Genomic DNA, 16372 nt, shown 5'->3' with positions numbered 1-16372 from the left:
TATGGACTTGTCTCAAAGTACTGTTGTGAGAAATAATTAAGATATGAAAAACCCAAGATATAGTATACGTACAATGATTGTCCTATGTCATCACAATTATTTTGTTGTTATATTTTCTCTTTTTGCTGTATTTATCTAAAGATTAGGGATCAAATCTTTTACTCCTTTGTATTTCCTTACCATTTAAGCAGGTAGTAGCTACTCAAAAACTACTTACCAGTAAACATTTAACTGTTGGCAAAAAATGCGTGATTTCCAAATCTTGAGGAGCCCATCTCATTTGTTTATATTCCTTTGGTTCTCACTAACAGTAATGAACTCAAGCTTTACCAACAAAACAAAACAAAACAAAAAAGTCCCATTATTTTAAGGAGACTGAAGAATAGCATTCCAGTCAAGGATAGGGATGCAGCCAGGCCTCATGAAGGGACTGGAGCCAGGATTGGAAAGCTACCAGGTTTTCCTTTCCCCTTCTCTGCAGCTCTGCCTCATTCTGTTTTGCCTGTGCAGAATTTTTCTCTGTTCCAGTCACCTGGGGGGCATATCGCTGCCCCAGAGCTCCCACATTTACATATTGGTTTTGACCCTGCTCAGAGACTCGTTGTCAGTTCCTATCATTACTACCAGTTTTGGGGAGGGACTTTCTGATTGACCCATCTGGCTCAGGAGGGCACTATTGTTCAGTCAGCTGTGGCTGCAGGGCAAGTTCACTATTTGTAAGTGTGGATCCTCAGAATCCTCCCCTATGATTTGATGTGCTCCCTATAGAAATAGATGTCAGTCAAGTAGACACTGTACTTAATTACTTCTATCTCTCATATAATAGAGTATGTATTTCAAAGGAGTAAGTGTAAAATGTTAGGTAAGTGAATAAAATATAAGATTAAATACGATTTTTAAGTGGCTCTTTTGTATTCTCAAAGTACAGGGCCCATCTTAATAAATAAGTGATTATATTAAGATACTTTCAGAACATCTAGACCATTACTATCTGATAGAAGCCACATATGTAATGTTAAATTGTCCGGTAGCTACATTTTAAAAAATAAAAAGGAACAGGAAAAATTAAGTATATTAAATTTTATTTAGTCCAATATATTCAAAATGTTATCATTGTACCTTACAATCAATATAAAATTATCAGTGGGATAGTTTTCATTTTTTTTATATTTATTCAGAATCCACTGTGTATTTCATACCTACAGTACACTCCAGTAAGACATTAATTTTCATCAGAAATATTTATTCATTTAGCTTTTTATAAAGTTTACAGTTGAAAATGCATATTCCCATACCTAAGCTTTTCCAAACATACTTAAAAGTTTTCCAGTCACCAAATCAAGTATTGATTTTTTAACTTTCAACAGACTGAATTAGTTAAGCAAAAGTAATATTTTAGTTCCTCAGTCACACTGGCCACATTTTGAGTGATAAGTAGCTGAAGGTGGCTAACGGACCCCCTATCAGCTAGCACAGATTAGACAGACCCCTGTATTTTATAGAGAAACTGAAGTTCTGAATAAGTGACTTGCCTAAAATCACGAAGTGTGTTAACCGAGTTAGAATTAGACACAGCCTCTAGTTCATCATTGCTGCCCTCACCTCCCCACGCTGATCCTTCCTCATGGTGCTATTTTGTGTCTGGTTCAGAGGCCATTTATAGGCCTGCCCCGGGAAACATCACATATTTATAGTGTTTGGACTGATTACCATCTTAATCAGATTGAGCTTTCTACATCACTTTAATTCAAACAAGAAAATGCAAAGTTAGATGTCTACAGTGAACACTGAAAACCCAAATTAATTGTTTAGACAGAAGACTAAAATAAGTGACAAAACCCAGCTCATCTAAAAGGGAGTTAAGATTTTGGAGACTCTACAGTAGTAATGTGAGCGCACAATATTTTACAAAGTGTTATTGTAGGAATGTTTTAAATCTGCCTGCCCATGGAATGTTTGAGAGTGGCAGGGAGTGTCAGCTTTCTAGCCCTAAGAGTAAAAACCAGAGAGAGTTCGCTAAAGGCGATTAGCATTTGCTCTTTGGTTGCAACGATTGCTGGGAGAAATTTTCTTTCCGTAGTATAGCTCTGGATTCATTGAAATGAGACAGAGCCACTTCCAGTTCTTAAGAAATCTCTTGAGGTTAAGGACCAGTGTGCCTCGTCCAGATGTGAGACCACATGAGTCATGGAGAGCCCAGCAGAAGAAAATACTTCAGCTGTATGTGCTTTGACTGTATTCACTGATAAAAGAACTAGACGAGTGCTTGGGAGTCTTGGTTTCTAATATTTAAGTTTGTTGTGTAATCTTGGCAAGCAACTTCACTGCTTTAGGCCTTGGTTTTCTCAGTTATGAAATTGGTGGGACTGGACCAGATGGTCTTCAGCATTTCTTCCAGATCTAAACCATTGTGATTCCAGTGGCATGGCTCTAGATTCTTTTGTCTGCCCAGCCAGTAGGTAAATGCTAGAAGCACAAGAGGAAAGAAAGGAATGCTTTTGTACCCTGGGCATCCATACCTCTAATTCTCTAATTCTGGCAAGATTGAGGGTTGACACTCATTAAAGAAAACAAAACAAAAGCGATCAAACTGGGTGGTAATCCTGGTAATTCGATTGGTTGGATTAGAAGATGGAGGGAAGACCGACTGTGACTATTCCTCAGAAGCCTCGTAGCTTATGAGCCAGGCCTTTCCTCCCTCTGAGTCTCTAATGGATATTTTACCCCAGCTCCGTTGTGGAGAAATCCCTCACAGTGCAGACAACTACATGAGGCCCACTAACGAAGCAGACACGTATCTAAGACACTTTCCAAATGGAAAAGTAGTGCCAAGTGCATCCATGAAGAAATGTTAGAGTATGTTTTGTCCACTTTCAGATTTTAATTCCAAAAGGCTTATGGTGACTGCTCTTAGGGACTCTCTCTTCATCTAAGACTGATGTGGAAGAGTGTGTCAAATGTTTTCTACTATTAAACCGGAACAGTTTCTTAAATGAAGCAGGGGATGGAGATGAGAAAGCAGGCCAGATTTAGCAAGTCCCCAGGATGTTTTTATTTCAGCCAGCGACTCAAATTTACCAGTTCTGGGTCCACAGAGGTATTATGTCATTCATCTTATGAAATTCATATATCATCTATTTTAAATTTTCATTGTTGGTTTTTGGAAGCGGTCATATTCCTGGTTATGTTTAGAATGCTTTCAATTGTAGTAGTTTTTATATCTTTAATTGTTAAATCATTAATTTGGTGCTTATGGTATTTTAAAATCCCTTAGGAAGTTCACAGTTTTTACCCAGATCTTCTGTGGTGGCATGCTAGCAGGTCAAGGACAATGAGTCAATATCATTGATTCAGTTAGCATTCTAGAATGATACATGTTATATGTGTGTGTGTGTATATATATATGTATGTATATATATATATATATACATTACATATATAATATATATATATATACACACACATACAAAGATGAATAGAAAGCATGTGTTGCTCCAGTAGTCCTAAATAGAGCTGCTATAATTGACCCAGAAAATGTAAGACAGAGGCTACCAAGAAAGAAGGTAAGAAATTAAGAGTATGGAGTTAAGGAGTTTGGAGTTTTTCAAAGCAAAAACTATATTTCTTTTTGTATGTATATGGGTGAATAAAACATTAAATTATGTGTACTTCAGGAATTTGAAAGGTACTCCTTACATCACCTCTATGACATCCTGGGTGACTTTATCAACTTTATTAATTCTTCACATTCTTCTAGTGAAATAAAGAACATTATGTATAGCTTACATTCTTCTGATATATGTTGTGAGTTAATATTTATATAAAACTATTTGTTTAAAATGGTCTCTGAAAGATAAAGAGTGACAATAATGCCTGTTATTAAGGTAAAGGAAAAAATTAAATTTGTGACCCTCAAACTTTTAATTATCTATTTCCTAATCATAATCTTGGAAGAGGTGAAAAACAGAGAGACTTCCTATCATCTCAGAAATGAAATATTTAGTTCACTGAGTTTTGTTCTCTCTGCAAATCATTGACTATATTTAATTAAAAAGAAAATGCGAAACTGCTTGATATTCTTGTCAAAACTGGTTTCCTTTCTTGCAGGCAGACGAGTTAAAACTGGCTAATATTTAATATTGTTTACCTCAATTTTATCTTTAATAAATCCAATAATCTTTAAAAGCTAAAATATAACTGTTTAAACAAATTTAGTGACAAGAAAGAACTTTGGATTAGTCTTTTCCAAGAATGAATAATGAATGAAATACAGTTAAAGACGTTTAGAAATATATTTTTCAGCAGTGTAGTCCAGAAGTTTATATCAAATATCAACGAATTTTTCATAAAAATTGACTCAATTTTTTTGAGTCAATTGGACATTGACTCAATGTCCTTCTAAAAGGGCAGCTATTGGGCTAGGCAGGATTTAACTAAGAAATTAGAGGTTTAGGGTTGAAAATGTTACTGGGAAAAGTTGATTGCTTGGACTGTTGATTAGGTATGTGAAAACAAGGGTGGGTGGCCATGGGGCGAGTAGTCATAGTTAAATAAGAACTTGAATATGGAATGTAAACATAGAGTTCATTTGAAAATAGAGACAAACAGAAGTGGCAGTAAGCACCCCCGAGTTCCCAGTTAAAAATAAGAAACATACAAACAAACTCTTTTCCGCTTTAACCACAAAAAAGCAACAAAAAACAAAACCAAAAAGAAACAACAGCAACAAAAAAACCAACCTGTTCATTTAAGGCAAAGACCACAGAAACAAAAGGAGTACCTTAGTTCAGAACAAGGGAATTTGATTTTGGTTCCTACACATCAGAGGATCTGAGAGGACAGGCAAGCTTATTCACAAAGTGGAGCAAGGACAGAGTTTGAAAAGATTAATACATGAGATCTGCTTGCCATGGAAAAATTTGCACAATTTCAACGGAATGAACGAATTGGTGAAGGCTGTTCTACCGAATAAGTACTATTAAGGCAGTATTTACAGAATGTGGTGTTTCCTATATCCTAGGAAATCTGCCCCTTGCTGATAGGGCTGACTATCTAAAGGGAATTATCACTGTCTAAACAGGCGGAAACTTGGAGAGCAGTCAGCCCCAAAAGAAAGACTGACAGCTTGTAAAGAGACTTGTTAACGATGCAAATATGAACTTGCATATGCTTGAGATAAGCGTTAATTTTACAAAACAAAGAGTTCATTCTCAACATGTTTTGGAAACACAGTCTTTGAGAACTTGGTTGATGTGTCAAATGAAATGGCCTAATTGAACTAATTCCCATTTAGGGGTTTGTTTATTCTACTTATCTGAAGCCAGAGCCAACACTCCCTAAAAGTTTTGAATGGCATTTAATGCTTCCAGAAATTGCAGCTTACCTATCTGTAGATAAGCCAGTTTCCCTTTCAGCTGAATCATATTAATTAAAACTGTTCTGTTAAATAAATGTAAAATGGCCCTCTTGTATAATTTAGAATACATAAATTACTCGACCTTCCCCCACAGAGATATTCTGCTGGTAGGTAAAGAAATAAAGTTTAGTGGTTTTATTCGTTTTACATGGCATCAGTTACTCTCTCTGATTACAACATTTTTATTACAATAGGAGTCATTTTAAATTATTTAGGATCTTAATAAGCCAAGGCCATTTTATCTTTGCCAATAATTACCTTATTTTTCTCAGTATAACATTTTAACAGAGTTAAAAAAATAAATCAGGACCTTTACTTTAAAGATCTTTATAAGAGAGAAGATAACGTTACAGTATACCAAGTATGTGAATTTATGACCAATGATTATATTTTAAGTGATGTCACATTAATTTAAAAAAATTATAATCCATTCTAACATACTAAGAAGTTTTTCCTAATAATCTAAACCTTTATTGATCCACAGCCATTTATAGCAGGGGTTGGCAAACTATACCCTATAGGCCAGATCCAGTCTGCTGCCTACTTTTATATGGACAGGTAGCTGAGTTTGTTTTTTACAGATAAACCTTTACAGTCTACTTGATGGTAGAGAATGATTTTAACCCCAAGCAAAATGTTGACCCAATATAAAGCATTCCATTCTTTTTACTGGTAGACCTGTATTACAAAAGAAATTAAAAATTTTTTTAAGTTTATTTATTCATTTATTTAATTTTTGGCTGCACTGGGTCTTCGCTGCTGCATGCAAAAAGGGTTTTCTCTAGTTGCTGAGAGTGGGGGCTACTCTTTGTTGCAGTGCGCAGGCTTCTCATTGTGGTGGCTTCTCTTGTTGCGGAGAACGGGCTCTAGGCACGCAGGCTTCAGTAGTTGTGGATCACAGGCTCTAGAGCTCAGGCTCAGTAGCTGTGGATCACAGGCTCTAGAGCTCAGGCTCAGTAGTTGTGGTGCACGGGCTTAGTTACTCCACGGCATGTGGGATCTTCCCGGACCAGGGCTCAAACCCATGTCCCCTGCATCGCCAGGCGAATTCTTAACCACTGCGCCACCAGGGAAGCCCTAAATTCAATTATTATGCAAAAGAAATTATATTCAAGTATAATCATTACCTTTTAAACTTTGTAATAAAAGAAACTGTGGAAATTTATTTTCTCTTGTATAAATGGACCTACACAATATCCTTGATTTTTGCCTCTTGGCATAGAAAGCCTAAAATATTTACCATCTAGCCCTTTCCAGAAAAACATGGACCCCTATGATGGAGTATTTTTTCTCATTCATTTTTATTTTTTAATTTATTTTTTATTTTTGGCTGCTTTGGGTCTTCGTTGCTGTGCACGGGCTTTCTTTAGTTGCCGTGAGCGGTGGCTACTCTTCATTGTGTGGGCTTCTCATTGCGGTGGCTTCTCTTCTTGCAGAGCACAGGCTCTAGGCACGTGGGCTTCAGTAGTTGTGGCACACAAGCTCAGTAGTTGTGGCTTGCGGGCTCTAGAGCACAGGCTCAGTAGTTGTGGCTCATGGGCTTAGTTGTTCTGTGGCCAGTGGGATCTTCCCGGACCAGGGCTTGAACCCGTGTCCCCTGCATTGGCAGGCGGATTCTTAACCACTGTGCCACCAGGTAAGCCCCTCTCATTCATTTTTTAATCACGCCTACATCAGTTCAGCAATTAGTTTCTGAGCAACTCCCATATGACAGACACTGTTCTAGGCCCCAGGAGACACTGTAGGGAACAAGATTTTATAAAAATACTGCCTTCATGAAACTTACATTCAAATTATGTACCTCATCTCCTCAAAACTACCTTGTTTCCATTATTCCCATTCTATAGAGAGGCAAAGTGAGGTTCAGAGAATTTATGTAGCTTGTCTGGAGTCTCAGCCAGAACTGAACCCAGTTATATCTGACTCCAAGGCTTGAGCTTCTAACCAGTGGGCAGGTCTGGCTTCATGGGCAGGGGGCTCCATGCTTGGTTTCATGCTCTGCTGTCGCCATCTTGAAACTCTTAATCATTTTTTTGAACATGTTTTTGAACAATAAATACATTTCCATTTTGCCATTGGCCGCACAAATTATGTAGCTGGTCCTGCCACTAAGGCAAACGTGCTTCTCTCTCAGACCACATTCTACCAGGGCTACTTTTTAGTTTTTTAAACACGCACGGGGGGCTTCCCTGGTGGCTCAGTGGTTGAGAGTCCGCCTGCCGATGCACGGGACACGGGTTCGTGCCCTGGTCCAGGAAGATCCCACATGCCGCGAAGCGGCTGGTCCCGTGAGCCATGGCCGCTGAGCCTGTGCGTCCGGAGCCTGTGCTCCGCAACGGGAGAGGCCACAACAGTGAGAGGCCCGCGTACCGCAAAAAAAAAAAAAAAAAAAAAAACACGCACGAGAATTCATCTATGAAGAAGCCTTGAAATCTATCAAGGTCTTTAGAAAAATAATCTATTATTAATCCACTGATTCATTTTCCAATTCACCAAAAGACTGGAAGTTCCTTGAAGACTAGGACTCTCTCCCACAATAATTTTTTTGTAGTTTCCTCTGGGCCTAAAGTTCTTTTAAATTCCATTAGTATCTGAACCTTGTCAAGGACTCTGTCTTGGCTCTTCTTGTCTTAATTTTACTTCCATGGAAGAGCAAAATCTTTACCATCAACAGTTTCCTCTGATCTTTATGCATTTGTAAATTTTGAAACAGATGTTGGGTATGACTTAAACAAAACATAAGAACTAACCTGTTCTGATATAAGGAAATCCTTTGTCCGGGAGTCCATTACTGAAACATTGATGGCTTTGAAGGGTAATCCACAGGTAATCCACCTGTACTTAAAATAGGTGCTTTATCTTCTTTTCTTTCAATTTCTTACAGCCTAGTCATTGTTGGATAAGCGAGATGGTGAAACAATTGTCAGTCAGCTTGACTGATCTTCTGGACAAGTTTTCAAATATTTCTGAAGGCTTGAGTAATTACTCTATCATAGACAAACTTGTGAAAATAGTCGATGACCTTGTGGAGTGCATGGAAGAACACTCATTTGAGGTAACTTTGTATTCATTGGGATTGCTTTTTATTACTCTTCTCTAAAACCTGTGCTGATTGGTCATGGCTGGGATGGGGGCATATTTGTGAGATTTCTAATTTATAAATTTTTAATTAAAAAATTTTTAAGATGAGCACATCTCTTAGAGTTAACATCTCTTTTTATGTCAATCGTATCAGTACAAATAGAGTGCTAATGGCATTGATAAGAAGTAGAGGTCACAAAAAGTAGGGTATATTAGATGAGGTATCATGAAGGAAATAACATACGCATTGGGGCATGAAAGATGAGTTAGGTGGTCAGTAAATGGCAGTGTCTGGAAGAGCATTCCAAATACCAGAGAATGTCCGTTTACTAATCATAGAGTAGTACATAGTAAGTGCTACATAGGTGTTAACTCTTATTATTACCTGCTTTTATTTATAATCATGTATTTATGAATTCCTAAAATAGAGCTTTGACTTGTTTGGAGGATTTTATAGAAAATCATACTCTTTTTATTCTTTTGAGACTTGCTTCTTTCACTCTGCGTTATGTTTATAAGATATATCCACATAAAGCTGTAGTTTTTTGTGTGTGTGTGTGTGTGTTTTTACTGTTTATAGAGCATTCCATTGATTCAATACACCACTGTTTATTAAACCACTCTCCTGTTTATTGGTATAAGGGTTTATAAACACTGCTGGGAATAACTTTCTTATATGCCTCTTGGTGCAGTTGTGCAAGAGCTTCCTCAGAGTATTTACCTAGAAGTGGAATTTCTGGGTCACAGGATGGGCGCATGTCCAACTTTACTAGGTAACATCAAATGTGCCAATTTATGGCATTCCAGTGACTTATAAGAGACCCCTCTGCTCCATGTCCTTGCCAGTACTTATTATCGTCAGACTTTTAAATTATTGACTATTTGGAGCATGTATTAATGGAGGGGTATTTTTTTTTAATGAGGAGTAATAATTTTAATGAGCATCTCTAAAGAACAGTGTCTGTAATTTGTTGTTAGGATTATTTCATTGTTATGATGTTGTATTCACCTTTCTCACCCTCACCACCACCCTCTTCCTTTTATCCGGAGTTGAGCCCCAGACTGAACTGGATGGGATCATTTACCCTGCAGTACAAATTTGAATTATATGTGTTAAAACAGTTGTCTAAAAGTGTCCGTTTCACTTGAATCTTTCAAGGACACATTTATAGTCTATTACCTTGACATCAGTTAAATCTATAGACTATTTGAAAAATATAATCCTATTTTTTTTCTTCTTCTAGAATGTAAAAAAATCATCTAAGAGCCCAGAACCTAGGCTGTTTACTCCTGAAAAATTCTTTGGAATTTTTAATAAATCCATCGATGCCTTCAAGGACTTGAAGATGGTGGCTTCTAAAACTAGTGAATGTGTGATGTCTTCAACATCAAGTCCTGAAAAAGGTAAGACATATAAGCATTTCTAATACAAGTATAAAAAGCAAGTTTGAGTCTTATATGTATAGGTAAGAATCTACCTTTGACTCAAATATATGTGTAGCTAGGGAAAGATGTGTGTATGTCTAATATAAAAGCAAATATCAGTGGCATGAAAGAAACAAACAGTTGTAGATTTGTTGGTGTTCAAGCCAAAACAACACTTATTGTGCATGAGTAAACAATATATGAGATAGTCATATTTTTATCTGATATTTGCTAGTAACGTACAATTATATTATTCTTCACCTCCAGTCTTCTTAATGTCCCCTTCTCAAATCTGAATAATCTAGATTTGGGAAGCAGACCTGGAAAGTACTCTGATATTGCACTTCACCTTTTGAGGACTCTGTAATTTATGTAAATCACCATGCAACACTGACACATTATTGCTTTCTATTTAGATTCCAGAGTCAGTGTCACAAAACCATTTATGTTACCCCCTGTTGCAGCCAGTTCCCTTAGGAATGACAGCAGTAGCAGTAATAGTAAGTACATGTATCTGATTTAATGCATGCATGGCTCCAATTAGCATCTGTAGGAGTATTGCATGGGCTTTAAAGGAAATTTTTACAATCATTACTATTAACGCTGTTCTGTTGCTATTCTTCCTCTTATGATCTTCCTGAGAATTAAATATTAGGTTTTTACAATTGGATTTCCCTATAGCTAGAGATAATGTTTAATCGGGGCAATAAATTTTCTGCTAAGATTATTTTAAATAAGGCATAAAATTACTTTTAGATGTATGATTTATGAACTTTTTTCATTGTTGACTTAAAGTATATTTCGCGTAGAATTTGCCTGACGAAAATGGACTTTTAAAGTGGAAAATACAAGTGCTGGTTTTATAAAATTCCAAGGATATTTTCTGTTTTGTTGTGTATATCACTATTTACTATTGTGTGTTTGGAAATTTGATGATTTTTGTTATTTTACTATAAAATTACATGTTAGGGGAGAATATTCTTTCTCTGAGATTTCTGTCCTCGGTGGTGAAGAAGAACCCAGTTACCTGGAAGTCTAATGTCTTTTTTTCAAATGGAGGCAAAGGTCACTATAAAGGTCATTGGATTTACTAAGTATCCTGATCCTCTAGCCTCATGGCAACTGTAGGGGGAAAAAGTTCATCCTTTGATCTTAGCTAAGAAAGCCATCCCTTAAGACTTAGTAATGGGGCACTCTCATATGTTCAAGGACATCAAAGACCTATCTGTAAAAAGGAGTAATCAATTTAATACAAATCCACAATAGCAATGCTACAATTCAGAAATTAAAAGAAAAAGCTCTAAAATCCAATTTGTTTTGGATTTTTTTGCCAACAAAACCTGACCTGAATTGTGATGAAGCTATTTATAATATTTATCTTTCTAAAGGTGAATATCTATGCATTTCACTAGGAAATATTAATGTGTTTGATTATAGGGTACTACCCAGACCTCATTGAAAATATTATATAATATACAATATTTACAGGCCCAAACCTTCTAAGATGTAAAATTCTGAATCACATAACACATTGGATCTGAAAAGTTTTGAAGAGACACTTTGTATGTTAGTCAGTTAAGGTCTTTCCTACTAACTATGAATTTTATTAATCTTTCCAAAGAAGAAATTTTGTCTTCTTAAATTCTGTTTGTATTTCATTGATTTCTAATCTTATCTTTATTATTTCCCTACTTCTACTTTGGGTTTAATTTGCTCAATTTGTTCTAACTTCTTAAGTTCTTAAGGTAGAAAAAGTAGATCATTGACTCTAAACCATCTTCTTTTGTAATATAAGCACATATATAAATTTCATTAAAAGCAGCTTTGGCTATATTCTACACATTCTGATATGTTGTGTTTCCATTATCATACCTTTAAAATACTTCTTTTAATTCTCCTTGTGATTTCTTCTTTGATTCATGGGTAATATAAAAGTGGGTTGTTGTCTAAAAATATGTGTTTTTTCTAGATATCTTATTATTAACTCCACTATTGTCAGAGAACATACACTGTAATCTTTTGAAATTTATTGAGACATTTTATGAGTATTATTCAAGTTTTGGGTGTAGCATTCTCAGATTTAATCCAAGTAGTTGATAGTGTTGTTTCGATCTTCTATATCCTTATTAAGTTTTTTGTCTAATTTTTTATTACCTACTGAGAGTGGGACATTAAAAATCTTTCCTTTTGGAAAAGGAAATGGGATTTCCTTTTCCATGTGGGATGTGGATTTGGTTATTTCTCCTTTTGGTTCTGAGTTTTTTGCTTCGTCTGTTTTGCAGGTCTACTATTAGGTGCTTATACATTTATTATTGTTATGTCTTCCCTGATTAAGTGACCTTTATATCTTACTGCAATATCCCATATTAACTCTGGTAGAGCTCTTGTCTTGAAGTGGATTTTGTCTGACATTAGTAGAGCCAGCCTTTCTTCTGCTTACTGTTTTCATGTATATCATTTTTCTTCCTTTCATTTTCAACATATTGTCTTTATTTTAAAAGTACATCTCGTGTAGACAGGATATGGTTGGGCCTTGCTATTTTATCTAGTACTTTACTTTTAATTACAGTGTTTCATCTGTTTGTATTTAGTACAGTTATTGGTATGGTTGGATGTGGGTCTACCATTTTGTTATTGGCCCCATTTGTTTGTTGATACTCTGTTCCTCCTTTACAGACCTCTTTTGTGTTGATTTTTTTTTTTTTTTTTTAGTGTTCTATTTTAATTACTCTGTTGGCTTTTCAACAGCACCTCTTGACGTCATTTTGTGGTTGCTTTAGGAATTACCACATACACCTTCACTTGTAACATTCTACTTAGAGTTAATGTTGTAGCACATCCAGAAACAATATAAGAACCTTGAAGCAGGATAGTTCCACTTGCCCACAACCATCTTTTGTGCTGTGTTGACATATATCTACATAGGTTATAAGCCCCACAATGCAGTCTTAAAATTATTACTTTAAACTATCATATGTCTTTTAAAGAAAGTAAGAGAAGGGAAAAAGAATCTTTTATATTTACCCACATATTTATTATTTCTTGTTACTCCTCATTCCCTCTTGTAAATCCAAATTTCTGTCTAGTGTTAATTCCTTTCTGGCTGAAGAGCTTCCTTTAGCATTTCTTGTAGTGCAGATCTGTTGCCACCAAAACAATTTTTTTTTCTTTTAATTGAAAAATGTCTTTGCCTTCAGTATTGCAGGTACTTTTTACTAGACATGGAATTCTGGGTTAAAAGAATTTTTTTTCTGAGTCCTTTAAAGATGTCGCTTCATTGTCTTCGTGCTTCTGTTGTTTCTGACAAAAAGGCAGGCAGCATTTGTATGATGTTTTCCCTTGTATGTACTGGATCATTTTTCCCCTCTGCCTTTCAAAATTTTCTTCTGTTTAGGAGTTTAAAAAAGATGCACCTAGGAGTGGTTTTCTTGTTGTTTGCCAAGCTTCTTGGATACGTAAGCTTATTTTCCTCAAATTTGGGGGAAATTTGGCCATAATTTTTCCAAACATTTTTTTCTTCATTCTCAGCTCCTTTTGAGAGGAATCACACACATGTAGAATCACACATGTACCAATCCCATATATGTTAGGCAATTTGATAATATCAGTCTCACAGATCATAGAGGTTTTGTTCAGTTTGGTTTTTTTTTCCAACCTCTCTTCTCTCTAGTCTTCAAAGTGAATAATTTCAACCTATCTGTTTTCAAGTTCCCCGGCTTTTCTGACATCTCTAATCTAAATTTTTCTTCCAGTAAATTTTCATTTTGCCATTAAATTTTTTTTTTATTAAGACTTTATTGTTTTAGAGCAGTTTAAGGTTCACAGCAAAATTGAGGGGACGGTGCAGAGATTTTCTTACATACCCCCTACCACCACATACCCATAGCCTCCCCCATTATCAACATCCTCCACTAGAGTGGTCCAGTTGTTACAGTTGATGAATCTACATGGACACATCATAATCACCCACAGTCCATAGTTTACATAGGGTTCACTCTTGGTGGTATACAGTCTGCAGGTTTGATTCCAGTGTATCTTTTCATTTCTAAGTTTGTACTTTGTATTCTAGAATTTCCATTCGATTCTTTTTATATTTTACATTTTTCTGCTGAGATTTTTCATCTGCATATTCATTATAACAATATTTTGTTTTTTGGCCCTTGGATATAGTTATAACAGCTGCTCTAAAGTTCTTATCTCCTAATTTCAACATGTAGGTCATCCCAGCTTGGTTTCTATTAACTGATTTTTTTCTCCCTGATTATGGGTCACATTTCTCTTTAGATGGCTAGTAATTTTTGAACATATGTTGGATATTATGGATATTATGTTGTTGAATATCTGGATTTTGTAGCATTCCTTCAGAGACTTTTGAGTTTTTTTTACTGGTAGGCAGTTCAATTCCTAGCAGATCAGATTTATTTTCCTTCCCAGTCATGTTTTTTAAGCTTTCTTAGAGGGAGGCGAGAGAGTAGCTTTATTTCTAAGGCACAGAGTTTCTGAGATGTTTCTTGAGTACCTGGAAAATCTCTCCATTCTTGCTTGTCAGAACTCCTTCGTCTCTGAATTGACTGCCAGGGTCTCTGTTAAAGTCATAGCTTCCCGGGCATTGTTTATTGCCAGGTTTTGTGAAGTCGTTCCCTGTGCCTGTACAGCTTATTAGTCAACCAATGACTTAAGGAGACTCCTCCAGAGACTTCTACCGCTCCTGTTCTGCACAGCTCCTTTCCCACAAATAACCCTGCCTCATAAACTCCAGCTAGGGCAGCAACCCTGAACTTCATCCTCTGATTCCCTACCTCAGTGGGACTACTAAGTCTGAAGCTGCCTCCCAGCCAGAAAATCAGGACAGTCGTGAGCCTTACCACGTGTGTTTTTTCCTCTCTCGGGGATTACACTCTTGGGCTGCCTCTTGGCTGATGTCTGAAAATAGCTGCCTCGTATAATTTGTTTAGTATAATAATTATTTAAGTTGGGAAGGCTAATATGCTATAATCATGGCTGGAAGAAAAAGTCTTTTCTACTTACTTTAAAAGACAAACTGAATATAAAACACGTATTTGGTCCTGTACCTCTGAGTTTATAGGTACTTTTTAAATTGCAACATGAATGACCAGTCTTCTTTTTTGTTTTCCTTTCTTTTTTCTTCCTTTTTGTAAAAAATATGGGTCGTGCATAATCAGCTTTTGGCCAGGTGTTGTCACTCATGAATGAATATGGCACTTAGATACCCATGCACAAGACTAGCTCTTATGTGGTGTACATTCTCATAGGAGAAACAGACACAAATAAAAAGTCATAGTATTTTATAATATATATTATTTATAATATAATATGTATAATAGAAGTATGTAAAAGCTTTTAGTTGTAGCATAAAGGAGGTAAGACTTTTTCGGGAGTAGGGTCAGGGAAACTTGAAGAAAGCATGCTGGTTTTCAGGGATAAGACAGACCCCAAATGTGGCCAGGCTGGCCAGAGGACCAGTGCATATGAAGGAGGAATCCAGAGGTGTAATGCCCTCTCTGTAGCTTATAAGGGAAAATCATGGGATAATGTAAAAGTGTATAAGTTATCCAAAGGGAACTGTGTTTTCAAAGTTACAGTAATATCCTTAGTACCAAGCTAAAAGGATGTCTTTAAAATGATTGAGATTCTTACAGATAGTATATTTAAATAATAGAGAAGAAAATCCTTACTTTGGCATTAACTTACTCATCTTCCAGACAGTCTTGAGTCACACTGCCTGGGTTTATATCCCAGCTCTAGACCTTGGCTAGCTATGTGACCTTGGGCAACTGTCTTAATCTCTCTCTGGAATCCTCAATCAAATGGAGGTTGATAATCTCTCCACAGGTTTTCTGTGAGTTTTTGTTTTTGTTTTTTTTGCGGCACGGGGGCCTCTCACTGCTGTGGCCTCTCGCGTTGCGGAGCACAGCCTCTGGACGTGCAGGCTCAGCGGCCATGGCTCACGGGCCCAGCCGCTCCGTGGCATGTGGGATCCTCCCGGACCGAGGTACGAACCCGTGTCCCCTGCATCGGCAGGCGGACTCTCAACCACTGCGCCACCAGGGAAGCCCTTCTGTGAGTTTTAAATGAGTTAGCACATGTATACTTGGAGCCGTGCTTGATGTATAGTACATGTTCATCATTAATTATTAGAACAATGAGATCTAGCACCGAGGCTGGGTCAGTGGTGAGCTTTGAAGTGCCAGCAAGCCTGCGGTGAGCTTTGAACCTGAATCAAGGGAGAGAATACTGAGTTGCATACTTTTTAAGGACCAAGGAGAGAGCCATGTTCATAGGCATGGTCCCCATAAGCAGACTTACTCTACAAAGGAGTTCGGCAAAATTGTTGCACAGTTTGTGTTCTGCGTTTGTAGAGATGTCTAATGTTATTAGTCAAACCACACAAATCAGTTCCCACAAATTTTGAACTGTGGACAGCTTTCA

The 16372-nt window shown here is 36.7% G+C and overlaps 1 protein-coding gene across 3 annotated transcripts in view; it reads left to right on the top strand.

Moving 5' to 3' along the window:
* The window catches only part of KITLG (KIT ligand), an 88854-nt gene that overhangs the window by 55748 nt on the left and 16734 nt on the right, over window positions 1-16372 (top strand). For all 3 annotated transcript variants that reach the window (XM_060025336.1, XM_060025334.1, XM_060025335.1), the window contains 3 exons: window positions 8301-8471; window positions 9742-9901; window positions 10339-10422. In XM_060025336.1, coding sequence (XP_059881319.1) covers window positions 8301-8471; window positions 9742-9901; window positions 10339-10422 — 415 coding nt within the window. The remainder of the gene's footprint in view (window positions 1-8300; window positions 8472-9741; window positions 9902-10338; window positions 10423-16372) is intronic.

Source organism: Delphinus delphis, chromosome 11, assembly GCF_949987515.2.
Source record: "Delphinus delphis chromosome 11, mDelDel1.2, whole genome shotgun sequence".
NCBI classification, from domain to species: Eukaryota; Metazoa; Chordata; class Mammalia; order Artiodactyla; family Delphinidae; genus Delphinus; species Delphinus delphis.
Note: the sequence above shows the minus strand (reverse complement) of the source record. Positions and strands in the feature narration are given on the sequence as shown.